We start from the raw sequence: 24,844 nt of genomic DNA on the forward strand, positions 1-24,844 counted from the left end.
AGCTTTTATACCACTCCGCTCGCTGCGCATGCACCTCCTTCTACATCCAACACACAATATCCCATACCTTGCAAAAAAAGACTTCAAGCACACTTCCGGACGAGATTTAACTCCAGAGCAGCCATCAGACCACGGACCAGTAACCATGTCCCACCCCACCTCTGGCCAGTCCCCGTCGGGCTCCGTCCCTTCCCAACCCCCCAAATCAGAAGCATACAACGCCGGTGCCAATGCCAACCCCAGCGCCGCCCCAATGCACCTCCGACATCCCATGACACGTAACCTCTCCGAGTTCGCGGTAGGCGACACACCCCTCGCAACGGCCTCTCCCACGGCTAACGCCCCTGGGACTGACTACCTCACCTGCCGCCGCAACCCTTACAACGAGGCTTCTGGCAAACTCACGGCGGGGTCCCTCAGGCGAGGCGTTCACGGCGGAAAGCCCACTAGCGAGCGGGAGAGAAGAGCTACACACTACGAGGGCGAGGGTGGGGAGGCGTTGCAGAACGAGAATGAGGATGCTCAGGGCAAGATGGAGACTTGTGGCGAGGGCAAGGTTGCTGATGCGGTGGAACGCACGAGACGTAGGGATACGAGTGGCGAGCCGCATGGGCGAGTGAGGGGGGAGGTGAGCTTCTTGGGGGAGGACGGCGATTTGGAGAGGATGAAAGCAAGGCAGGAAGTCGAGCGGACGCAGATCAAGAAGATGAGGGAGAGGGGGGAGGATGTAGATGGTCGGGGCGGGAAGGAGGAGAGGAAGCCGAGTGTGGAAGTTTAAGGGTCACGCTGACATGCAGTGGAAAAGAGGATGGAGGATTGGAAGGGTGATGTGTATCTTTCAGGGGACGGGCTTAGACTTTTTATCGATCTATTAATGCCGGCTGATGCCTTTGATTGTGTGGTGCCCTCTCCCTGCTCATGTTGCAACCTTGTTTACTGTAACCCTTAGCAGTCAGCATGAAGAACGAGACGCTCCACCAGCGACCAAACCAACATTAGTGACTCCTGGCAGGATCTTGTATACTCCACATCACTAATGGGGAAATTATCACCACCACGAGCGCATATATCAGACTGATGACCTTGGCATTTCTCAAAAGGGGACCTGTTCCCTTGTATTATCCTCTGTGCTATGCTAGATATTCCTGAGCTAGCAGCATCTATGTATGATCTGGGTATCTAAAACACACAAACGCCTATGCCATACAACGTCTCAAATCCAAGGGTTCGGAATCGTTGTCTCCAAGACAGTCCCATTCGCGAAGACGGTGCCGTTGCGGAGAATAGTTGTGTGGCCAGGGTGGAGCTCGGGGGAGGGATGATCGATCGACCTGCCGTCGGCGAATATGATACCATTCCAAGACTTCTCCCTTCCCGCCGACTCAAGATCCCTCGCCTTGATCAACGGACTCTTCAGCTTGTTCACGCCACAGTTCTCGCTGATGACGTACAAGTTCATCCCGATGCCCAGCCAGTACACCTCGGCGCTGAGCATGTTCCAACTCGTCTGGTCCCTTTGCTGAACGCCAATGTAGTCCACCATCATGACGTTCGGCCACGACTCGGGGCTCATCCCGGCCACGCCCGCCCAGTACAAAGCCGGGTTGACCTGCTGTATGGCAAAGCCCTGGAGGCTATACGCCGTCGACGCCACCGCGTTCGGGGTGGCGAGCCACTGGGCGATGTGAAAGTGGCCAAAGTCTTTGTCCCCGCCACGCTTGAGGTCCTTCCAGTTGCTGATCTGATCGGGGGCCAGGGCGTTGATGTCTTGTATGTTGGACCAGTGATCCCTGACCCCGATCCTGTTTTGGACGTACAGCCCGTCGTCGACGGCTTCCTTGGGCACGTCCTTGAGGTTCTGCCCGTTAAGCAGGAAGATGACGCAGCCTTTGCCGTCGTTGCGGTCCATGAAGTAGGAGGCCGGTTGGTTCTGGAAGGGGACCGAGGTGTCGAGGTTGGGGCAGCGGTTGTTGACGCCGCGGATCTTGGAGAGGAAGTCGTTCCAGAGCTGGGCGTCCCAGTAGATGGGGCCGCGGTCGGGGGTTTCGTAGCGGCCGATGAGGTAGCGGACGCTGAGGAAGATGAGCTCGCCCGGGTTTTCGCGGGTGAAGAGGTTGATCTCGGAGATGACTTCGTCGAGGGACTCGCCCGAGTTGCCGATACAGACCGTGGCTGTTTCGTCGTTGACGTGGAGGGTGTGGAAGCCGAGGTTGCGGGCTGGGTTGTTGTCGTCGTGGACGGAGCCGACGCGCAGGTCGAACCAGCGGGCGCCGGCGCGGAGCTGGTCGTAGATGTTGATGCCTTGGTTTTGGGTGTTGAACGAGTTTCCGATGCTCCTGATCTTGTTGGTAATCTTGGACATTCCCGAGTCGTGGGTGCCTGGGAGGAAGAGATGGCGGACGGGCCTGTCTTTGATGGTGTTGTATATCCAACGCATCCACCCGCCTCTGTCGTGGCGAAGGGAGGCATAAAAGCCGTATTTGGAACTGCCGGTTATGACCAGAGTGACCGAGGACTCGCCGCCGGGGAACTGGTAGATGCGTTGGCCTAGGTTCATCCCGGAAAGATCGAGCGTGACGGACCGCTGATTTACCAAGGGCCCAGTCCCCTTGACGCGCAGAGCAAACTTCTTGTCGGTTCCATCGATACGGTAGTAAGCCTCGCCAGCATCGTCTTGAGTAGCAATTCTATTGCGATACTTAATCGCGTTCTGTCTGCTTTTGCCCTGGGGAACGTCGCCAAAGTCGAAGGTGCTCATCTGGTACGAGTGGGTGTTTTCAAGAATGAACCGGTGGGGAGTCAGGTTCACGACCGAGATGTAGAACTTTGGCGAGAGCTGGCTGGCCGGGCTCATGAAGACACTGGCGGGCTGGTAATTCCCGGCTGGTGTCTGCTCGGTGCTGAAGGTGCGGTCTTGGGGCTTGCAGGCATCTTGAGCATTTACCAGCAAGCCGGCGAAGCTGGCCACGAAGGCCAGCGACTGGAGGATTCTCATGGCCGTGGTGAGGTGAAACTGGCTGGCTGGAGGTGTTCAAAAGGAGCGACTGAGAGAGAACAGAAAATATAAAGAGATGGATAGCACTGCCAGATCATGGCCATGAGGGACAAAATACCTGCTGGGAGCAAGTGGATTGAGACGGGATGGGATGAAGTGAATTCCATGTTTTATATCAGCTCCCCCCTCGCCCACAGTGAATCAGACCCAGCTATTGCTGAGAAAAGGGGGATGGATGACCCCTGGAGCATTCAAGGAGGTTGGCCATTGTCTTGAATTTCCACCCAGATGTCCAATTCGATGGTCGACCACCTCATGTGGCCGACTTTTTCCACAACTCCAATGGAACGTATCGCCTCAATCCCGTCCCCTGAACAGTTTCTTCTCGGCTCTTGGATGACTTTTATGGAAGGAGTTCTGCTTGGTGCCAGCAGCAGATCGTGGGGAGGTCTCAGTGTCCAATCACCTGCCATGTCGTCTCCAAGTCCTGTGACGCTAACACCCGACAGGTTCCTGGAGTTGCTGGAAGGCGCCAAAGTGGCACAGATGCCGGCCGAATCAGAGGCCTCGGAAGGAGCTGTCAAGCGGAAGGTGCAACGTGCCATTGGGTACTTTTGGCCGAGTGAAATAAAGTGAAATCCTACACCGACTCCCACAAGATCCTACCCACTGATACCTACCCACTGATTCCTACCCACTGATTCCTACCCACTGATTCCTACCCACTGACTACAACTCCTATCCCAGACACTTCACATGCTTTGTGATATAGATTGAATGTCTGCCTACTCTCTATCTTTTGAACCTTTCCAACTGCACAGTTTGATAAAGCATAAATTTTCCCTTGAATTTGAGGTGGGCAGATGTTTTCTCGTGAACCAGAACGGGAAAATGGAATTGTGCACTGCTGCAAGCAGCGCCAGCCACCATGCATGTTCGGAAACCTCCGTGCCAATTATACGACAGGTGAAGTCTTCAGCACAATGGTGCTGAAGCCCTGTCACCAGGCACTTTCTCAGTTGATGTTGTCTCTGGCTCATCGAAAAGAAAGAATATGACAGACAGCTCCCTTTTCAAAATCCCGTTTTGAGGGCACTTTGATTTTCGAATACATCACAACTGATGCACCATATGGTTCTCCGTTGACAATGGCAACATATCAAATCCCCGAAAACCAACAGGACCCCGCAAGAGACTGGGAAGCTCTGATCGTCTGCCCAAGTCTACATGATGACAAGCTGCCAAAATCTTCCCTTGGGTGCTTGCATGCGACTCTCGCCGCAGTCCCTCAAGAAAATCCAACAAAATCAGCGGTACACAACGAAGGCGTATATCGGGATTGTTTGATGAGGCTTGTTCAGGCCAACTTGACGACGATAATTCAAATCAGCATGGGTTGACACCGCATACAGGGGCCTGTTACCCGCTCACCTTCGACAATATGGAACGTTGGACAAATGCTTCGGGGGCTGTGTCCTGCTCGATCCAGGTTTGGATGGAACAGATGAACTCTCTTCCATCCCTAGTATTGAATCCAACCCCAGCAACGGCTACATCGCAAGAGCCAGAGCTCGACATTGCAAACATCCCAGATCTCTTCAGAGGTTTAGCGCCAATTGGGTCATCAGCTTTGCGAAAGCCTGCTTTCATCTACCCAATGACGTCAGATCTAGAAGTTGAGGATCTTGGAGGTGATGCAGTTGAGTCCAAGGATGTTGAGATGCCACCACCAGCGACAGCTCAGGCCAGCTCGAAAAATCTGAGACCTTCAGAACCAGCCACTACAATAGAAAATTGGTTTCGCAAAGAAGAGTCTGGCTGGGAAAATCCGCTCACAGATTCAAGCTATGCCTCCGCAGTTCATCAAGGGAGCCAATCGTCTCTTCATATCAACAGCTCAGCATCTGGGAATTCTAGAGTCAATCATCCAGCAAGCTCACCGACACGCTCTTTATCATCGATCAATGTTAGGCATGTGTCTAACCTGAAAGCGAAAATTCTTGACTTGCAACATGTCCCTGTCGATTCTTGGGTTGACACTTCAAAGCTTGCAGTGTTTATACCGTCTATGACTGGGTAAGTGTATTTTCTAAGCCCTCGCGTTTTCAATGCTAACATCAGCCACTCCTGCAAACCCAAAACCTTTTTCATCGTAGACTACAAGAGGGACAGTGGACGAAAATGCCTTAGCCGGCTATTCGAGTGGATTATCTCATACGTTCACATCAATGAGACGAAATGCTGGATCACGGAGTATCCGAACCCACGGCTGTCGTCAATCATGGAACTGTCACACTTCTTTCGGGTACCGAAACAGTCACCAACTCAAGGCCATCTTGCAGATTTTACCGCCAAATGGACCACATGGGATCGCATACTACCTGTCCAGCCCATCTCAGTTTCGAAGCATCGTCAATACTGAAAGGTCCTGCATGCTTGTCCCAAATTGCTGAGCACCCGAGTCTCAGGCAACACCACTCGTACGCCCGCGGCCCCAGGATGAGAATCCTTGGCGGATCCTCGAATGGGCAGTTCCTCTCCTCCAGAAATCCCTTGTGTTTCGAATAATCATGAAGAGATCTTCTCCTGGCTTCAGACATTGCCTAGCTGTCTGGCGGTGGAGTTCAAATTAGATCCTTCTTTTCCAAACACCTCATATCTGAGCGCGGCGCACTTCCTGATTGATCCACGAAGCAACTCAGACATCTCTTCATATTCATCAGAGATGACGATTGATTCTCACACGCTATCAATCTCAGATACACCAAGCAGTGAGGCTCGAAACCTTTCCTGCCACATGCACTCTGGCAGATATTAATCGCTCACTGGGTGCCTTGCTACTCTGCTCTACAAGGTGTTCATGGATCAACTATCTCGGAATATCTCAGTGTCTTCCCGCCCCAATGCTACCGGAAAGCAGCCTCAGAACGGCTGTGATTCTGGACACCCACAAGACGGAGGAGATTCCACCCAAGTAGCAAATGGGGAAGCACCCAATGGGTCTTCAGTGTCTCGAGAAAGCGCGATATCTAGTTCCGAGGCTCCTGCTTCACAGCCGCTTAAAAGAACCCGTGAAAGCGACAGCAACGAAGACGACACCCCTGACGGCAGACGACCCCGGCGAACTAAGGTCCAACTAGGGGAGCTACTCAACTCGCCGAAGTTGCTCGCCTGTCCATTTTGGAAGCTTGATTGCCAGAAGCACCGAAAATGCTTCAAGAGTGAACTACATACGGTTAGCCGAGTTAAACAGCATCTTTCTCGAAGACACAGGCCGACGTTCTACTGCGATCGTTGCATGGTAATCTTTCCCGACAAGACCAGCCACAACCGCCATCTGACGCAGCTATGTATCCTGGATCCAATGCCTCCCTGGACGGAATTAGCCATCTCCAACAGTGGGAGCTGTCGAGGCGATCAAACCGAAGTCTCAGTGAACAGGAGCAATGGTTCGCAATTTGGGACATTCTATTCCCCAATCAGACCAGGCCCATGTCAGCCTATATGGACCATGGCTTGTCCGAAGCAATCTGCCAGTTTCGTGAGTTTACGCAGCGTCAAGGCCGCGTCATAGCGACAAGGGAGCTTCAGAAAAGTGGTGTTCTACGCGATATCTCAACTTCTGACAGCAAGAACCATCAAAGCTCAAACGACACAGCAAGCGCAGTTACTGAAGCAGTCATTCAGGGTGCCTTGGGTCGTGCTCTCGACCTGATATTCGAAGACTGGCTGGCGGACGCACCGGTTGAGGCGTTGCAGAGGTCGTAACTGTCGTCAACAGAGCCCAACGGATTAGAGGTCCCAAACCTCGTAGCTTCCTCCAGCTCCGTGGCTGATAGTGGTGTGACACTGGTGAACAACCACACACAACTGACCCAACCCGAACAACCGGCACGCAGGCCCCATGTTGCGCCCTTGCAAGATGGCGCCCCGGTCTTCCTTGATGCCAAAGGTCTTTTGTCGGAAGGCGCTCTTGTTGTTGCAAGCAATGCTAGTCTAAGCCAAGGGTTTCCAGAGCCGACAATGATCAATCACACTCAACCCCTAGACAACACAAGGGCATGGGAGAAAGACACAAACATTACGCTTGACATTGATCGCCATTTACTTGACATCGGCGTACCCATAGTGGGCGAACTCGCTTTGGGTACGCATGTTAATAGAAGCCCGGACTGGAAGGGTTCGACTGGGTCATGGGAACATACAGACATGCTAAACACCGTCCCATGCGATGAGGCAGGGATGGGACTATTTTTTGATATACAAGCCTTCAGTAACCAACAGTTGTTTTGAACCTATCTAGAAATTGAACAATTGTTTTGTTATCAGATATGGTAATTCCAACAAACGCTCATTAGCGACCAGAATGAGAATTTCGAGATGCCGCCTTGCTCCTTCGAGACAGGACTTTGATAATGACTGGTTATTGGTGAGGTTGAGAATGCTCCGGCGATTATCAGCGCAAACTCCGCGTTCAAGTTGAAACCGCAATCTATCATTATAATCCAAATTTCCATCTCGAACGATGGATTTCGTGGTGGTTGGATGTCGGTGGTCTGACCCCTTACGACCAAGTGGCGTCATCAGACCACTAGGTGCCAACACACAACGCACCTCGCCCAGCAACAGCGAATTTCAACATGATGATGCAAGCAGTATAAAAGTCGGACCCAGGGTCTCCATTTTATTTTATTTTGGGCCAAAAGTCCATCGAGCTATCAGAAAACACCCATTCTTCAACCCAACGCAGGAAAAAAAAAGCAACCCGTGATCAAGTGCCAATGACCACCGAACTGCAAGTTGATTCCGAGGTGACACTCTCACCTCCATCCACCTTCCTATCACCATGCTCAAAGTTCCGCATCCTGGTGCTGGGTAATCCAGAAGCTACCAAACAGGAGCTGTTTTCCAAGGTTTTTGGAGTCGAGCTTGAAAAGGTGTGTCGACCCCTGCTTACCCCTCTTTTCACCTCTTTCGATCGAAGCGCTTGGCAAAACTGACCATGTATACGAGCACGCAGAGACTAGTCTCAGACACATTTGATCCCAAACACAACATCGAGTCCGAGTTGGATCTCCAAGGCCAGAACGACCGTCTGGCTGTTCACGCCTCGCCAAATTTTCTGAACGGTGATCAGAGGAATTACAACCGAGTGCTTGAGTTCTTGTCCAGGAGATCGGCCTCCGCCGACTACACCGAGCATGTACACATGATTTGGTACTGTGTATCAACCAGCGAGGAAGATCGATGCATCTCGGATCTGGAGAAGCACTTTTTCACACAAGACATCACCTCGGTCCACGTCCCAGTCGTGTTGGTGTATACCAAATACGATGAGTTTGTGAGCCGGGTCATGTTGGAGTGGATGAAAGGGGCTGGATCTACCGAACGCGGTGTTTCCAAGGTTGCGGTTGGCCATATTCTCAAAGACATATCTTCCAAGAAGTTTGAAGAGGATATCGGCCGCCATTGGAACATGATACTCCCGTTCTCTATTCCGAGAGTCTGTGTGTCTTCTGGTGACGAGGATGATGATATTCGCAGCTTTCAACAGCTGGCAAACAGTACATTAGCCAGCTTGAAGGGAGAGGCGGACGTCAAGCTTGCTTTTGCCACGGCACAGAGAAGTTCCCCCGTCATCTCGACCCAATGTAGGTTTCTTACTTCAGTATTTCTCAGCATCCACGCTGACGCTCTCTCAGTCTGCGCCGAAGCAGCCACAGACTACTACGAGGTCGACACTGGCCACGCCCGCAAGATCCACGGCGTCGACATGCGCGACATCCTCCCCAACTTCTTCGCCAAAGCCGCCCAGATCTTCAACCTCCGTGACCCCTCCTCGGTCCTCACCGACCCCTTACTCCTCAACCGCGTCCTCGACTCAACCTTTGGCACCCACCAAAAGCCCCTCCTGGCCGAGTCCCTCCGAAGAAGCGGGACCGAATCCGGCAGCATCCTGCTCTCGCTCTCCCCTCACGAACGCGCAGTGTTGCTGACCCAAGCCCTCGCCGGTATCGTTCTTTTCCTACACATGCTCGCCGACAGCCAATGGCCCCACGCCGAGACGTTACCTACATCAGCCCCCTTATCACCAGGGTACACCTTTTCCACACCCACAACCCCCCACTTCCCATCCCACTCCGGCTCCATCAACACAGACCTCAGCCAGCGGCAAATCTCGCGCGAGCTGGAGGACCTCCGGCTCGGGACGGGAAAGTCCATCCTGCTCGACACGATCGAGTCCTCGTCCATCTTCACCGAGTGTCAGCTGAAGCAGGACATCTCCGAGCTGATCCTCAAGGCGGTCACGCTGGCGGAAAAGTCAGAGATCACCGGCGCGGGGGAGAATAACTACCGGTTTGCGTACCATCAGCATCATGACGCCATGTTCTTAGAGGGAGGCTACGGGGGTGATGAGGATGGGGTGGGGAAGGGGGCGGCGATGGGAGATAGCTTGAGCGCGGCCGACATGATTAGGGATATGTCCATGACGTTTGTGAATGATAACAATGAGCTCAGGGAAGGGACGGCGGGGGAGGGGAAGGTGAAGCTGGCGTGTGGGTTGACGATTTTGCCTTTGAACTGATTTTGTGAAGAAGGGGTTCTTTATTGGGGGTGTGGGTTTGGGCTTTGGGATGGTATTACATCGCAATGGCGTTTCTTTTGTGGGGTTTGGATAGGGTTTAACGGTACATACATCCCTGAGACTAGTTTCGTTTCATACATTCAAAGGAGTTTTGTGACTCAAACTGGTGTCAAGAGAAAAGGTACCTTGGTCCATCAGTGGCTCGCAGTGAAGCTCACTGTCATTCATCTCATGAAAATATATACACTGATCTGAACATCCTCCATATACACTGCACTTTTCGCGCTTCCCTTCCACCACTCCTGCCATCATCATCTCACATCCCTGGGCTATCCCATCCATTCAGTCTTCCCTCTGCATTTAGCAAGTGTTGATCATGCTGGTAAGAGCGCTCTTCTCAGCGCTGGTGATGCTCAGACCATAAGAGTACTTGACGGCGACCCAGCTCTTGGCGTAGGTGCAGTAGAAGCTGGTGAGGGGGGGCTTCCACGAGTCGGGGCTCTTGTCGCTCTTTGCCTGGTTGACGTTGTCGGTGACGGCCCACAGCTGGGGGGTGTTGAGGTCGTTGGCGAACTGGGTCCGCTTGGCGGCGGTCCACTGGTAGGCGCCCGAGATCCAGGCGTTCTTGAGGGGGACCATGTGGTCAATGTCGACGTCGGAGGCGGCAGTCCAGGTCGCGCCGTCAAAGGGAGAATACCATGTTCCCGAGGTGGAGGCGCAAGCCGAGTTGGTGACGACGTTGGTGCCGTCACGCTTGAGGACGGTCTCGCTGTGGAAGGGTCAGTATACCTTGATCAAACATGAAGGGTCGAACCGCGTTGAGATGGTGCCTACCGAGTGTTGCAAGCGCCTGAAACGGTGTTCCAGTGAGGGAAGAGGTCACGGTTGTAACCGCCGTTGTCATAGTTGGCCTTGACAGTCAAGGCGTTGAGCTGGGTCTGGGCAGTAGACTTGGAGGGGATTCCAGGCTGTTGTTCTTGTCAGTTGTCTTCTCTTTTCATGGCAGAGACCATCAACATACAGGAGCAGGGGCGGGCATGGGGATGGCAGACGCCACCACCGCGAGGACCGAAGCGAGGAAGAAAGACTTCATGTTGACTGATGGAATGCTGGAAACTGAGAGATAGATTAAATGCAGGAACCGGTGGACAGCGGGATGATGCAGTGTGAATCTCTTCCCGAATCTCAGGAACCACGAGGCCCTCTATATACTCTTCAGATGCCACAATGAGACACGGCCGATCTCCCTCGGTACCTTTGGACATTTTCCACATTTTCGTAGGGATCCCGAGTCGCGAGGGCACAGCAGCTGTCGCTGCTTCGCTGACTTCCCGCATCCCGATGTATGCTCAGGACCAATCCACAGTCATAAGAACTCCAAAATCATCAACATGTTACCCCATGGCTCGCGGTACGTGTTACACCCCAGACGGGACCGTGTTCCCTTTCTGGAAGGCGATTGGGGGTTTATGGTCGATCGCCCAAAGTCTTAGCACATATCCCAAGTACCACCAATTGTCTCAGATGTAATTCAGACCTATCCCGGCGGACCTGTAAGATCCAAGAAACCCCACAGAGGGGGGCTCTCCCTCAGCTGCGCCCAACTCCAACCTCTTCCCAGTGGTAACCAATATCGATATTGTCCACCCCTGTTCATCCCAACTGTGCAACCCCTCCCCCCTCCCCCAAGTCAGTCTAGACTTGACATCCAGTCAAGATGCAAGATAAGCCCACGTCGGGAAGGTTGTGGGGGGGGGGGAGGAGATCCAGAAAAAAAAAAGATTCTACGGCTCTTATCAAGGGTCCGATAACCCCTGGCATCCCCCCGCAATCTTGGTGCTCCAACTGCCATCCATGATGCATCACCAACTGCCTATTCAGGAACTGCCGAGCGGGAACCAATGGAGCCCCAAACCACCAATCACCCTCCTATGCAGCACAACGTTGCCGCGAGTGGTAATCTTTTTTGTCTCCCATTTCCCACTTCCCGCCGAACGGCGAGCGGAAAAAGAAACACCAACCAGAAAGCCATGCGGGAAATTCCCTCGCCAAGACCACGCCTTCACCTGCAGCATGCACGAGATGCCGGACTAGGTCTCGTCGGACGGGATTGCCAAGCTTGACTTAAGAGATTCAACGTGGTAGAGAAAGCACGAGCTGTAAAGATAGGCTGCTGTTCGTAGACTGATCTGCTATCACAAGCCACGTTTTTGTTATCTTGATGGCTGCTGGGCACGGAGACATTTGGGCACTTGGGTGATAGCTGACGACGCAGGTACGCAAGATACACCCCCCCCCTCCCCAACTTGCTATGAATAGATTACCTAGCTACAGATCAAAGATAAGCATCATACAAAAGACGGAGCCCGCCGTATAACGAAATAGAAATTCGTGGAGGTGGCCGACACAACCATCACTTTGGCACCGTGATCCCATCACCACCTGCAACTGGACCGACGACCCCTGGTTGAGCCCCCCCGCTGCTGGCATCGCCATCACTTTCATCATTCTTAGCTTCGCCAACCCCTGTTGGCATGCCGCCGTCCTCGGGAGTCTTGGGTGCGGTCGTGGACCCGGTATCGGACGACTTCTTGGACGCAAACAAGTTGATTCTCGTGGGTATCGACATGCTGGGCATCGAAGGCATACTGGGCATGCCGACACTGGGCATGGTCGGCATCGACATCTTGGGCATCTCAACCGATGGTAGTTTCGACGGCAGATACGACCGCAGAGTGGTGCTCGTTTCTTGAGCAACGCCGAACAGATGCCGCAGATAGGCCTTCTTTTGCTCGCTAGCCTCGGTCTTTTCCCCGCCCTCGTTGCCGTCCAAGTCATCCGGTAGAGGGACCAGCGTGGCGGCCGCGGCGATGTCGATGGGCGATTCATCAGGGACATCGTCGTCTACCGTCTCTTGGTCCTCCTCGCCTGTGGCTATCTCAACCGCCTCCTCGGGTGGTTTCGCTACTCCCTCCTCATCGACGGCTTTAGCAATCTCCTGCGTCTCTTCCGACTCAGCCGGGATGGGCTCTGCAAACTTTGGATCGTCCCAGATCTCGGCATCATCATTGAACCAGTTGATAACAAGCTGTGCGGCGTCGTTGGTCATCTTCTCATACTCCTGGTTCTTATCAGGTTTGAAAAGGTTGATGTGTGCTACAATCTCGTCTTTGGCCCCTTCGATAACATGTCTCGTGAACAGATGTTCCGCCGGGTGGTCTTTGGTCGGTATGGCACAGAATGTTCGCTCCGGCACGAAGTAGCCTCCGCTCCATTTCCCATTTTCGCCGAGAGACGCAAACACATCCGAAAAGCCGACCCCCCTCAGGGAAGCGAGCCGCTCGAGTCGACGATTGAGCTCATTCTGCTTCAGCAGAGAGCCTACAAAGGTGAAGTGGTCCGACAGGTACGCAAAGGACTCGCCAATGTTGCCCCTGTTGACGTACGCGAGCCCCTGGCCGAGCGCATCAACGGACTGCTGGTAGCCCTGGATCACGTCCTCCTTGGTCAGGCTCCGCACCGTACGCATGCCCTCGATGATCTTTTTGCGGTGCATGTAGGCGGCCACTCCGCCAGCAGCAATGACGCCGACGGTTCCCGTGCGCATGGCGATGAGCTGCCAGGCCTTCCACGCGGGGCTGGACGATCTCTTGACGATGCGGCCTGTAGCAACGCCAACGGCACGTTTGGAGGCGAGGCGTGAGAGGGTGGCTGGTGCGGCAGCCGAGAGAGCCGTCATGACGTTGAACACATTGCTCACTTTCTGGTAGTTGGAAAAGGCGCCGTAGACAAACATGGAACGCGCAAGGCCGTTGTAGGGCGTGTCGAATGCGAGTATGCCTTGAATCAGGGGAAATATGGGACCGGACGCGTTCTCGTCTTGTCGTCGTTCATCGAGGATGCGGAAGAGGCAGTCGCTGGCGACAAAGCCACTGTAGTTGGTTGTGTGAGCAGGTATGCAGGCCACGAAGATACGATGATAGAACATACCCCATGGAATGAGCCACCAGAATAACACCAACGCTACGATCGTTGGGCGGCCATGGATTGTCGAGATGGGTCTTGCGCAAGTCCATCACGCGCTCCTTGAGCCTATCAAGGGGTTAGTCTTGGCACCTGGCGTGTCGCGTCGTGGTCGACATACCATTCCAGAAAGGCAGCGGTGCTTTGCGCAAGCTCGCCTTTGGTCTCATATTTGGGATAGACAACAGAGGCAACCTCGTGATCCGGTAGGTTGTTGGTGATGATATCTTGGAGGTGTTTGGGGAAGTTGCCAAACGTGTCGTCGTCTCCCTTGAGTCGCGCGCGATGCGTCCATCAGCTTTGAAAACAGCAATAGAAGATTTCGAAGTTCAAAGAAATGGGGCACTGACCTTGAAGCCGTGAATAAAACAAAGCAGTAAAATCCTCTTCATTGCGATAGCAGAGCTTTAGATAAAAGAGAGACGGTAATACTGATGTGTCTCCGAGATGCCAAAAAAGATGTTGCAGGATGAAAGTGGATCAGAGTTCCAGCTCCCGCAAGCGAAGAGACAGTTTCTTTCCTCTCAGTCCTGAGTCCCATTTCAGGTTTCTGGCATTCTGCTCTAAAAGATGGCAGTCGCATCCAGGGTCGAGTGGCGTTTTATGCCGCGTTTGCAGGAGCTACCCATCAGAGAAAAAGGTGGTGGTGCAAATACGTCATCTTTCACGTCATGCGCGCACCAAGTTACCACCAGCTTCAACTTCATTCAATGAACAACAACTTGAACACAGATAAACAGCACTTGCGATGGCTTCATTTAAAATGTTTTTATTCTTGTTTTTGATCATATCATGAATTCGTCAACCCATAAATCATACCCGTGTGCTTTTGATCTACCACCATTCCCATTTCCATTGCCGTGATTGTCCTTTTTTCTCCCATCGTATACCTTTGCGTGTCCTCATTCATCACTGTTCACGGCTGTACTTTGAGCGCTGCCGCCACTTTGAACCATATCTCATCATCAGAATCGGGATGGGCGCCAGCATTAGAGTGCCACCCGCCAGGATGCTGAAAGCCCACCCGTACCCAAACCTCTCCATCAACGGAGCCGTCGTAAGAGGAAGGAAGGTGCCACAGAGACACCTCGTCACCATGACTCCAGTCAGCGCCGAGGCCGAGTATATGCCAAAAGCGTCGACAATGTATGTCATGAGGGGGATCATGGCCAGCATGAGGCAACTGCCGAGCAAGCTGACTGAAAAGAGCAACAAGAGAAGAGGGAGCTTCCACTCGGGGATCCAGCCATAAGCTGCCACCGCGACGGGGAGAGCAAAAGCTCCAATGATGGTCAATGGAAGGCGGAACTCCGGCTTGCCAACTCCCTTGTGGGTGTGTCGCATGCGGATGTAAATTCTGTCAAGGCAGTGATTGCATAGCAGGACACTGACTGTAGATCCAATTGCTGTAGGATGTCTAGTTAGCACCAACGTGTATAAGAATAGTCTGAGCAGGGCCAAACTCACTGAAACTGGCATAGCAGCTCCCAACCGCCATCGGTGACAACCCATAAACATCCTGCAAAATATCCGCCAGCGTGGTGCTCATCACATAATAAAACGCAAAAACCACCGCTCCAAACAAGCTCATGGCCATCAGTACACCGCTCCCAAGAAGAACATGGGCCGGCCTCATGACCGCATCACCTAGCTTCTTCCACACCCCCTGTTGGCCAGTGAGTCCTTTCTGTTCTCCTTCGACCCTGAGCTTAACTTCCTCTTCGTAATCCACCGCTGTCTTGTACCCCTTGCCCCATCTCTTTGCCCGTTTCCTCAAAATGGCCACCTTGTATGTCTCCCTGAAGCACAACAGGAACATGAATTCCCCCAGCGACGCCAGTCCAGCTGTCATCCAAATCACCTTCCTCCACCCGACCATCTCAGCAAGCGCACTGCCAATCAACGGGGCTACTGCTCCGCCGACAAGCGGCGCCAGATAAACCAACGACACGGGACTTCCTCTCTGCTCAGAAATGAACATGTCGCCCACAATGGCCGGGTTAAGCACGTTGCCAGCAACCACACACCCCGTCAGCATCCGCGCAACAACCAAGCTCGTGACAGACTGCGAGGTGGCCGTCATGATGGTGGCCAGGATGAAAATGATGTTGCAGACGTTCATGACCGGGTACCGGCCGTACATTTCCGAGAGCGGTGCGATGAACAGCGGGCCAGCGGCTTCGCCCAGCTCCCAGATCGTCACGAGAAGGACAGAAGATGATTTGCTGGGCGTGCTTCCTGGCGGCGAAAGGTCCGCCACAATCTCGGTCGCCAGAGGGACGAGTGAAATGCAAGTCATTGTACTGCGTCTGATGTTAGTTTTGATTCGAAAGAGTGGCTGCGCGGAACCTGGTGAAAAAAAATCATACACAGTAAAAGCCATAAAGGCCAGGATGAACACAATAGCCCATTTGAACGGTGTCGGCCATTCCAGCGGGTTTTCTGGATCTCCAGAGGGATCAAAATCGATGATTATCGGCTCATCGTTGCCCCTGTTGTGATGGTTATGAGACCCGAGGAAGGCGTCATCTTCGTCGGCGGAATCGGCAGGTGAGTCCGACGTAGCAGGTAGACAGGTGTGATAATGGTGACCTTCGTCCGTCACACTGATGAGTAGAGGTTGAGTTTCCGGGGTTCCGAGGCGTACGCTCATTTTCTCGCTGTTTCCAACTCTTCCCCCTATCAAAAGAAGCGTTTGAACACGAACACAGCCCAGAGGAAGTAAGGGGGAAGAGGAAAAAAGAAGAGAGACCTGATCGGTCTTTTTGTTCTTGAAGGATTGGTGATAACGATTTCCACCCTACATGTACGCATACCCCTCCTGTCCTTTTTTGAACATGGACAGGCGGTTCGGATCCAGACTTGAGTTTTCCCCGAATCGACACAACCGTCAGCAGTGGCCGGTCTCGCCGTGTAACCCCTGCCGTGGTGGTGGTTGAAACTTTTTTGTGCTTGTCGCTATGCAGCCAAGAGCAGGGGGATCGCTGAAAGGGCGCCGCTAGTGGAAATATCTGGGAGAAAAGGCGCGGACGTTGCGACGCTGATGACCAAACCAATTCACAATGGCAATTGACACTGTGTTTTTGGGCCACAGCAGATGGTCTCACTTCTGAGATGCTGTGCCTCCAGTGTCTTCAGCGGGTGTCCAGTGGTCTCGGATGGCGGATATAACGTCGACGGATACTGTATTAAACTGTGTTCTGCCCATTCATCACCCCACATTCTAGCAACTTCGAGATTTTCTCCAATGCCCAGCCTCCCCCTCCACTCACATGAAGATTCACCCCTCTCTACTGACCATGTTTGGTGACTCCCGTGTTCCGATATGCCGTCCTGTTGCGGAACTTCCATCCACCGTCTGCACCTCAAAAAGACCCTTAATCCAATGCACGGCGCCCTTCGGATAACAGCGGCAATCCAAGGTGTTTTCCCCAACAGATGCTTTAAAGCAGTGGCAAATATGTCGTCAAGGTGGCTCGATGCTTTCAATGGTGTGCTTCCAGTGTCCCATCCACAATAGTGATATCGAAGGGTTCACACCCTCGATACCCAATTCTGTCGATCGATTGGTGAAGCTCAATGGTGTGTGCTGAAGGCCGATCTGACCCAAGGGTGGCGCACCACCGAATGCAACCCAATCTTCAGCGCTTGTTTCCCCCGCACCAGAGCGACGTTGGCCGCTGGGAAAGGGAAACCTGGCATGTCACGGCCTGTCACGGGTTAGGGTTTTTCAGTCACCCCGCCCCCTTTCCCAGCATTCTCCTTGTTGACAAACCCCTGAAAACAAAAAGAGGAAAACTTTTGTTGGTCGGGTGATGTTCTCCCGCAGGAGTCCATTTTGAGGGGTTTAAAGTGTATTCATCATGAGCCCCTCATGCCACTCTTCTCCATAATCCACTGCTCAACAACCTCCATCCCCCTACTAATCTCAGCAACAGCCACAGTGAACTCATCCACCTCGTCCGGAGACGCATACTCCAACACCTTCCAAACCTCTAGGCTCTGCATCAACGCCCAAGGCGACATGGCACCTTCACCATCCTTTTGACCGCGCAGCGTATTCCCCTTCCTGAGAGCCGCGCACCACTCCTTCCCCGTCGTCGCATCCCACAACCCATTCACCCCACTGAAAAGAGCGCCCCCAGGACACACCGACCACTGCGTCTTGATGGTCTGATACACAGACCGGACAAAACTGACAGAAATGTACGTCCGCCTCACCGACTCGGCAATCACCCACACCTGCCAGAGTGTGTGCGGTGCTGGGTTAGGAGGGAGGGCGAACGGATTGTGCGTGCTGCTCGGCGGGGTGATGGCACCGACAGACGTGTTTGAACTGATCCCTGTTTTGCTGCCCCGTATCAAGTCACTATTGCCAGACGGCGACGAGCCAGATGAAGACGCAGACGACGCATAGGCTTCAAACACCTCGCCTGTGGTGCAATCCAGTCTTGCGCTCTCCAACATCTGGCACGCCCAGCGGTGCAGCGTCTCCATGTACGATTCTGCATGGTCTCTGGAGCGAATGTCCCCGTCAAAGAGCTGAGTTAACTCGTAGACGAAAAGAGATTGCGTCCGGGCTAGGTGGTTGAAAGTGCCCAGCATGATGTTTGATGCATCGAGGCTTTCCAGAGGGAGATTCGTGTTTGTGTTGTTTGTGTGGTCGAGATGAGAGTCTGGCTGGCTCTGAATGAGGTCTGCTGCTCGATCTTGAATGATCCGTAAGGACAGTTCTTTGGCTGCTGGGGTGGCCGCCAGATCATAAGCTGCTCTCGCCGTGTAGGCATCTCGTATACACTCGGGCATCAAGTCACGGTAGAGATGGCGGTGTATCAGAGGACTGTGGCCCTCTTTTACCCACAGTTGGAGCCATTGTTGGTGCTTGTCGATAAAGTTGGGAAGAGAGTCTTGGCTGATAGCTACCTCGAGCTCGGGCGGCAGGCTCATGATGTGCGCATCCAACAGGGTGGAACGGCGCCAAGATCCAGGAGAAAGAAACCATTGATAGGGCGACAACAGTGGTGGGCATCTCGGATCGAGGTCTGTTCGTGCTTGTGATATGTCTGGGTGCTTGCCTTTTTCTGTACTGAACCAGTCACTGGTTAGAGTTGAGGAGGCTCCCGGAACTCTCTCAGGCTCAGTCAGTAGCCGTGAGACAACCTCGTCGTCGTCAGCAATTGGCAGTGACGTTGCTCCGCCACGACGAGGTGGATAGACGCAAACTATCTCTTTTTCGACGCATCTCTTGCACCAAGGCGTAGACTGGTCGCATTTCCTCTTCAACTTCGCACAGGGGATGCATGTTTTTCTTATCCGATTACGCCGGAGCCGTGGCCTTGGTGGTGATGTTGCATCTGATGAAGGCGACCCGCTCATTTCGATAACAGCTGGAAACCTAGGCAGCCTTAGATAAAAGCCAACATATAGTCGGGTGGTTTGATGAGCGGGGGTAAATCTAGAGCGCTCCGATACTCGAGAACCATCAACCCGGTAAGCCACCTCATGATGTGTGATGGATGAGAAGTAGTCGCCGCTCACCCGCGCCAAGTGCTGACTGAGCAACCTGATCTAGCAAGGAGCGGGCCTAAGCGCGGGTCAGACCTGAGAGGCTCTGGTTTGCTTAAACCCGCTCTCGCCCGCAAGCCATTCGGAACAACGCCAGATTTTTTATCAAACTCATAATCATTTGCGATTAACGCGCAACTCATCCGCTCTCTCGGCCACAGAAAGCCCGCAACTAGTCCACCGCTTATTAAGTTGTGCTGGTCTTGAACGCCTTTGTCGGCAATGGAGTCAATGATGGGGTTATCTGAATTTCTAAGCCGGTGTAACGATGAAAGCTCATGAGTATAAAGGGAGGCATGTGGCTGTCTGATACAAGAGAAGATAATCATTCCCAAAAAGCACAGCAAGCAGTGCCCATACCGCATTCCTTTACACATATTTGGCTCCAAATCTAAAACCATGGCTGTTAGTCTCTCACTCAACTTTCCTCCCATCAAGACCTTGCATAGAGAGTCTTACCCAGCAATTTCCCCTCTCGAACCCGAAAACAATCAAGCGGGCAAAACAGTCCTCGTCACCGGCGGCGCAGGTGGCATCGGGTTTGCTATCGCGACGGCCTTTGTCCAGGCCTCGTCCTCGCATGTCATTATCGTTAGTCGGCGCCAAGGATTCCTCCAAGACGGCGTCAAGCGACTTGAAGCTGAGGCTCGGACTGCGAGGACCAACACCAAAATCAGCGGCTACTCCTCAGATGTTTCGAGCCTGGAAGCAAGCGAGAAGCTGTGGGCTGAATTGAAGGAGGATGGGATTGTCGTGGATGTCTTGGTGCTCAACGCCGTAGCTCTGGGCCCTGGCGGGACACTGGTGGAAGCCAACTTGGAACTAGTATGGAAGGCATATGAGGTCAACGTTCGCTCGCTTCTGGACCATACCCAGCGATTTGATAACCAGGAAGGTAAAAGGCAAAAGGTAAGCGACATGTTCCAAACCATGATCAAACCTTCTCGCTGATGTTCCATGTAGTATCTGGTCAGTGTCTCTTCCTCCATGGTGCATAACCTGGACAATGAAAACCCCTTCTTGTCCACGTACGGGGCAACGAAAACTGCCGGCCAAGTTTTGTTTCAGCAAATTGCCAGGGATGTAGACCCAGCAAGGCTGCAGATGATCAGCTTTCACCCCGGTGCCATCTACTCAGATGGGGCCCGAGAAGGTGGCGTCACCAAGGACATGATCGATGTGTGGGATGATGGTATGTTCTGTCTCTCCAGGTCTTGGATTAATGAGGGGGTCGAGGCTAACTTGGCAACAGCGGCGTTACCTGGTAACTTTGCCGTGTGGGCGGCCACACCCGCGGCCAAGTTCCTGCATGGCCGATTGCTGGCAGCCTGGTGGGATGTAAATGAGCTGAAGCACGATGCGCTTCAGGAAAAGCTCAATTCTGACTGGCACCTGCTAAGAGTTGGTGTGAAAGGACTCTGAGACCTGGATGGTGGCACAGGCCTGTTCGGTGTGTTTGTTCATGTCAGAAAGGTGGTCTGCGGGCTTCGGAGGAACTCTTGTTGTTGAAATTGAATCATATGACTAGAGAGAGTTAGTCTGACCTGCTCGAGACGGTTTGCGTTTAATAAATGGCCTGAAGTCCTTTGCTTCCATATCGATATTCTCATTTGTTCCTATTCGGAGGAAGACGTTTCTGCATCGAGTCAGAAGAAAAGGAAACCAGCGCCCTAAGCGACAAGAATGGCTGGCCTTACTTGTAGGGCTGATGAAGTCTTATTCAAAAAGCGCCTAGTGGGCACAAGGTGGCAGCATATACCTGCACTTGGTATTGGCTGTTCAGTATTTTGTGTTGTCTCTCTGCTCCCACGCGCCAGGTTCGAGACCGCAGTAGCTGCCTGCGGGGAGCCGGTAATAGAGACGCCACGAGTGTCAGGGCTGATTTCGAGTGGACCATGAAGGGTGTGGTTGACTGTGATTGCTGTCGAGGTTCAGAGTGGCTATGTCGCACAAGCAGTGATCATCCAATCTCTGTCTTTAATCCGGCTTGCTTCGCCATCCCGACGCTTCCTGAACCAATCACATCTGACCTCGACCTCAATTCTCCCGACGCTGATTTGAAAAGCTGTCGACCACGCCACCGCTGCGCTTTTCTCTCCACCTCCTCGGATGCCCCTCCAATGTCCACCGGGTGGCAGAAGCTGAAATGGGGAGGACAAGACAGCTGTCGAAGCCCAATGCGAGGTATCTCGTGTGCTGCGGGATGGGGCGTCGGAAACCGGGGTGCCACGACATTCGGAGTGAGCATCTCTGCAGATATCAATGTTTCCGGGGCCTTGTTTTCCGGATCAGGTCTTTCCATACCCTGCTGTGCTTGTGCCTATCTGTCGCGTTTTCTCTCCACCCTACCGACGACATCTTCTCGCTTTGTGGCCATGTGTTGAAGCGTTTGTTTTTCCATTTTCCTTCGAGCGATAACCCGGAAGTCGCACAACCCAGACTTCCCTCCTTCCTAGTTCCTACCCACGTACTTGCCTCACTCAGGCTTTGCCTCTACGCGCCTTTCCTTCTCGAACTTCGGACCATCGGCCCCACCGGCTCGGGCGGCCGCTGACGTAAAGAGCAGGAGAGATGTTTTCCCGACGGCTTCAACCTCTCGTCTTTCTCTTGTTGATATCATTCTTGTCCCTGTCAGTTTTTGCACAGTATGATCCAATCAAGGATTTCTGCCGACGCCATGGACATCAGTCGGCCGTTGTCGACAATCGACTGTACATAGACGGCGGGTTGGTGAACTGGAAGCCATTCACCTCGTCGTCTTCAAATTACACAAGTATGTTTGATCTGCTTTGCTCTTAACAAAATGGACCTCTTCTGATGCCTACATACCTACCATCCAGATCCGTTCCTTATCTTTAGCGATCTCAGCACTGAGACCAAGGATATGCCCACGCTGCATGCCAACCTTTCCAAAAATGCGACAGTTCCAAGCGTCATGGGCGGCAAGTTGTGGGAGGATTCGGTCAACAAAAGATTGTACTTGTACGGCGGCGAAACTTACCAGGCACCCCCAACCAACTTTCTCCTCTACGCCTATGACATTCTCAAGGACAAGTGGGATTCTTTCGGCCCGCCAACTGGAACGGCAGCTATCATCCCAACGAGCTTTGGAGCCGGTGTATCGATCCCGGCACGAGGAGAGGCGTATTATTATGGCGGCTTTCATAACAATGGCTCCGTTCCGGGCTGGACAGGGCCGCCGCGTGCATCTAACAGACTGATCAAGTACGACATGGACAGCAACGCATGGAGCAATGTGACCGGCCCTGATGACGTGAGAAGGGCCGAAGGCGAGATGGTCTTTCTGCCCGTTGGTGACGCCGGCATGCTTGTCTATTTTGGTGGTAGTCAAGACTTGTACGGCAATGGGACCTTGACACCCGAGCCTTTGGACACCATCTTTCTCTACGACCTTGCGAACTCGAAATGGTATGCGCAAAAGGCAACTGGAAGGATACCGGAGAGTCGACGTCGATTCTGTGGAGGTGCTACCTGGGCTCAAGATCAGTCCAGTTACAACATGTTTGTGCTTCCAGCTACTCCCAAATCTGTATCACCTAGAGGCTGACAATCTGTAGCTACATTTATGGCGGTTCCGGCTTCCCTCCAAGCACGGCAGGATTCGATGACATCTACGTCCTAACCATTCCGAGTTTCCAGTGGATCAGGGGTCCATATCCAAAGGACAGCAACGTCACCGGTCCGTTTCCAAAGAACATGATGAGCTGCAATGTTGTCAATAATGCTCAGATGGTCATCATCGGCGGCTCGAACTCCAACGCAACAGGTTACGAATGTGACGTAGACACGGTTGGGGGGCAGCACAACATGAATCTTGGTGAGGAGAACCCAGAGAATGCGATTTGGGCAAGATACCAACCAAAGCTTACGACATATGCCGTACCTACTTTCATCATGTCGGCCGTGGGTGGCCGTAACACCGGAGGAGCTAGGGTTCTCACACCGCCCGGCGGCTTCAACGCGCCAGATCTCTCGGTGTTGATGACCAGGAAAGCCGTCATATCAACTCGAACACCTACACGAGACGTCAATCCTGCCACTTCCTCGCCTGCCCCGACCGGAGAAGGCGAACCCGCACCACCGTTGAGCCCCGGAGCCATTGCAGGGATTGCCGTCGGAGGCGCCGTGGTTCTCATCGCCCTTCTCGCCGGCTGCTGCTGTTTCATCCGTTATCGCCAAAAGCACTACAAGGGACCTCGCCCGCCAAACCAAGCCATCCCGCCTCACGGTTGGGGACCATCCGGGCCCCTCACGCCCGCATCTCCAGCCGTCACGCAAATTTCCTACGCCCACACCGTTCCGACTCAACCGCAGTCGCCGGTGATGCTCCCATCGGTCCCGGTATATCCCCCAGCAGAGCTCGGCGCCAATGACAATGCCCATTATCGGACAGCGAGAACAAGCCCAGCGAGTATGGCAGCGAAGCACGACAGCTCACCCTGGGGCACGCACGCGTCAACGCCGCAGACATTGGAGCCACCAACTCCGGCAAGCGGGCCTTATCCGGCACGATCCCCGTCGTACACGGAGCGGGATCCGAGAGATGTGCAACCGGGTGCTCCGTACTGGTCTACGACTCCGCCACAGGTACAGCAACCACAGTTTCGACCAACGCAGGACGCTCAGGGTGGGAACGCGTGGTTGGGTGTTCAGCAGGCGTGGCACAGGCCAGGATCATCTCATTGAGAACCGAATGTTTGTGATATATCTGAGAAGAGAAAGGGAGGTGTTATATTTCATGATGTCGTGCATGAGTTTTGGTATATGGGTTTCTTGGTTTGCATTTCACACATTTTATAGTCATCTTGACCCGGAGGTATAGGGTGTATGCTGTATAGTAGTAGCACATATGGCTTTTTATCAATGGAGAGACGGTTGATAATTCACCATGTCTTGCCTAGAGTTGGGTAACATTCCATTGAGGCATCATTACGATCGCAGAAAAATCCCGCCCAAAAATAGTTCCCACGTGTATGGAAATGTCTCTAGAGGTGCCAAATTCGGGAATCAACTGTTTTTGGTAGCCTGTGTCGAGAAATCGGTTGGCTAGAACATGGATAGGGGCAAAAAAGGGGTTGATTGGCCTTGGCAGGTGGAGAAAGGTAAAAAGCCAAAAGTGTACTCTCTCCCGCCGGGAATTGAACCCGGGTCTCGAGCGTTGTTAACTGGTTGACAAGCTCACATACTGACCACTATACTACGGAAGATGTACAGGTGTTGAGCACCTGTCGTAGTGAGAGGATTGGTTGCAAGGGAAGGGCGGAGGTGGTATATATAAGGGGAGCATACACGATCCCGTCCCTTGAACCACTTTTGCGATCCACTTCCAGCTCAGGCCTTCCTCGTCAGATATGGAGTGAAGCAGTGCAACCTTTCAGCGATGAAGTGCGCTGGACACAATACATAGGCCGGCACTGGGTTTAGTGGCCCAGTTGTTGCCTCCGAGTTATTATCGCCAAGTGGACCCCTTTGTCTTGACGTCATGGCGCCCCATTCTAGACTTTCTATCAAAGCCAAGGGTTTCGATCAACAATAGTGACGACGGGTGACGGGTTGAGTCTCAGAGCCACGGAAGAACACCTTACTGTTGATGGTGGTCAGCAGTGGCGGTTACCGTCGTCATCTAGTTGAACGAGAGTAAACTGGGGACGTCG

At 53.2% G+C, this 24,844-nt stretch overlaps 9 protein-coding genes and 1 non-coding gene across 10 annotated transcripts; 5 read left to right on the forward strand and 5 right to left on the reverse strand.

The window, feature by feature from the left end:
- Positions 1-145: 145 nt before the first annotated feature.
- Positions 146-778, forward strand: QC762_701330 (uncharacterized protein; the record flags this gene model as incomplete). Its single annotated transcript, XM_062892995.1, has 1 exon — positions 146-778. The coding sequence occupies one exon, from the start codon at positions 146-148 to the stop codon at positions 776-778; it is 633 nt and encodes a 210-aa protein (XP_062739910.1).
- A 435-nt stretch (positions 779-1,213) lies between these two features.
- QC762_701320 (uncharacterized protein) lies at positions 1,214-3,387 on the reverse strand (the record flags this gene model as incomplete). The annotated part of the gene is made up of 2 exons (XM_062892994.1): positions 3,114-3,387; positions 1,214-2,931 (listed from the first exon to the last, which is right to left on the reverse strand). Exons 1-2 carry the CDS (start codon positions 3,160-3,162, stop codon positions 1,214-1,216), a joined length of 1,767 nt encoding a protein of 588 aa, XP_062739911.1. The 5' UTR covers positions 3,163-3,387.
- A 4,341-nt stretch (positions 3,388-7,728) lies between these two features.
- QC762_701300 (uncharacterized protein) lies at positions 7,729-9,867 on the forward strand. Its single transcript, XM_062892993.1, has 3 exons — positions 7,729-7,932; positions 8,016-8,646; positions 8,698-9,867. Exons 1-3 carry the CDS (start codon positions 7,777-7,779, stop codon positions 9,579-9,581), a joined length of 1,671 nt encoding a protein of 556 aa, XP_062739912.1. The 5' UTR covers positions 7,729-7,776; the 3' UTR covers positions 9,582-9,867.
- QC762_701290 (uncharacterized protein) lies at positions 9,608-10,674 on the reverse strand (the record flags this gene model as incomplete). The annotated part of the gene is made up of 3 exons (XM_062892992.1): positions 9,608-10,350; positions 10,416-10,549; positions 10,603-10,674. The coding sequence occupies 3 exons, from the start codon at positions 10,672-10,674 to the stop codon at positions 9,942-9,944; spliced, it is 615 nt and encodes a 204-aa protein (XP_062739913.1). The 3' UTR covers positions 9,608-9,941.
- A 1,320-nt stretch (positions 10,675-11,994) lies between these two features.
- On the reverse strand, positions 11,995-13,996 carry QC762_701280 (uncharacterized protein; the record flags this gene model as incomplete). Its single annotated transcript, XM_062892991.1, has 4 exons — positions 11,995-13,513; positions 13,572-13,673; positions 13,726-13,874; positions 13,955-13,996. The coding sequence occupies 4 exons, from the start codon at positions 13,994-13,996 to the stop codon at positions 11,995-11,997; spliced, it is 1,812 nt and encodes a 603-aa protein (XP_062739914.1).
- A 517-nt stretch (positions 13,997-14,513) lies between these two features.
- QC762_701270 (uncharacterized protein) lies at positions 14,514-16,257 on the reverse strand (the record flags this gene model as incomplete). Its single annotated transcript, XM_062892990.1, has 3 exons — positions 14,514-15,010; positions 15,072-15,907; positions 15,974-16,257. 3 exons carry the CDS (start codon positions 16,255-16,257, stop codon positions 14,514-14,516), a joined length of 1,617 nt encoding a protein of 538 aa, XP_062739915.1.
- A 1,208-nt stretch (positions 16,258-17,465) lies between these two features.
- QC762_0115240 (uncharacterized protein) lies at positions 17,466-21,845 on the reverse strand (the record flags this gene model as incomplete). Its single annotated transcript, XM_062884348.1, has 5 exons — positions 20,867-21,845; positions 19,629-20,805; positions 19,530-19,560; positions 19,143-19,371; positions 17,466-19,083 (listed from the first exon to the last, which is right to left on the reverse strand). The coding sequence occupies exons 2-5, from the start codon at positions 19,749-19,751 to the stop codon at positions 17,466-17,468; spliced, it is 2,001 nt and encodes a 666-aa protein (XP_062739916.1). The 5' UTR covers positions 19,752-20,805; positions 20,867-21,845.
- QC762_0115250 (uncharacterized protein) lies at positions 19,236-20,786 on the forward strand. Its single transcript, XM_062884349.1, has 2 exons — positions 19,236-20,078; positions 20,133-20,786. Exons 1-2 carry the CDS (start codon positions 19,569-19,571, stop codon positions 20,589-20,591), a joined length of 969 nt encoding a protein of 322 aa, XP_062739917.1. The 5' UTR covers positions 19,236-19,568; the 3' UTR covers positions 20,592-20,786.
- Positions 21,206-24,087, forward strand: QC762_701240 (uncharacterized protein). The gene is made up of 3 exons (XM_062892989.1): positions 21,206-21,942; positions 22,010-22,691; positions 22,748-24,087. The coding sequence occupies exons 1-3, from the start codon at positions 21,741-21,743 to the stop codon at positions 23,874-23,876; spliced, it is 2,013 nt and encodes a 670-aa protein (XP_062739918.1). The 5' UTR covers positions 21,206-21,740; the 3' UTR covers positions 23,877-24,087.
- A 226-nt stretch (positions 24,088-24,313) lies between these two features.
- Positions 24,314-24,397, forward strand: QC762_0115270. The gene has a single exon. It is a non-coding gene; the product is annotated as a tRNA-Asp (tRNA).
- The last annotated feature ends 447 nt before the right edge of the window (positions 24,398-24,844 follow it).

Source organism: Podospora pseudocomata, chromosome 7, assembly GCF_035222375.1.
Source record: "Podospora pseudocomata strain CBS 415.72m chromosome 7, whole genome shotgun sequence".
NCBI classification, from domain to species: Eukaryota; Fungi; Ascomycota; class Sordariomycetes; order Sordariales; family Podosporaceae; genus Podospora; species Podospora pseudocomata.

What these genes read in the sequence shown, in the direction of transcription:
- QC762_0115250 (XM_062884349.1), top strand. Translation starts at nt 19,569, where the DNA reads ATGGCTGTTAGTCTCTCACTCAACTTTCCTCCCATCAAGACCTTGCAT. An exon ending in AGGAAGGTAAAAGGCAAAAG is followed by an intron (nt 20,079 to 20,132) that starts GTAAGCGACATG and finishes TGTTCCATGTAG; the next exon opens with TATCTGGTCAGTGTCTCTTC.
- QC762_701240 (XM_062892989.1), top strand. Translation starts at nt 21,741, where the DNA reads ATGTTTTCCCGACGGCTTCAACCTCTCGTCTTTCTCTTGTTGATATCA. An exon ending in GTCGTCTTCAAATTACACAA is followed by an intron (nt 21,943 to 22,009) that starts GTATGTTTGATC and finishes CCTACCATCCAG; the next exon opens with ATCCGTTCCTTATCTTTAGC. An exon ending in GATCAGTCCAGTTACAACAT is followed by an intron (nt 22,692 to 22,747) that starts GTTTGTGCTTCC and finishes GACAATCTGTAG; the next exon opens with CTACATTTATGGCGGTTCCG.
- QC762_701300 (XM_062892993.1), top strand. Translation starts at nt 7,777, where the DNA reads ATGACCACCGAACTGCAAGTTGATTCCGAGGTGACACTCTCACCTCCA. An exon ending in TTGGAGTCGAGCTTGAAAAG is followed by an intron (nt 7,933 to 8,015) that starts GTGTGTCGACCC and finishes ACGAGCACGCAG; the next exon opens with AGACTAGTCTCAGACACATT. An exon ending in CCCCGTCATCTCGACCCAAT is followed by an intron (nt 8,647 to 8,697) that starts GTAGGTTTCTTA and finishes ACGCTCTCTCAG; the next exon opens with TCTGCGCCGAAGCAGCCACA.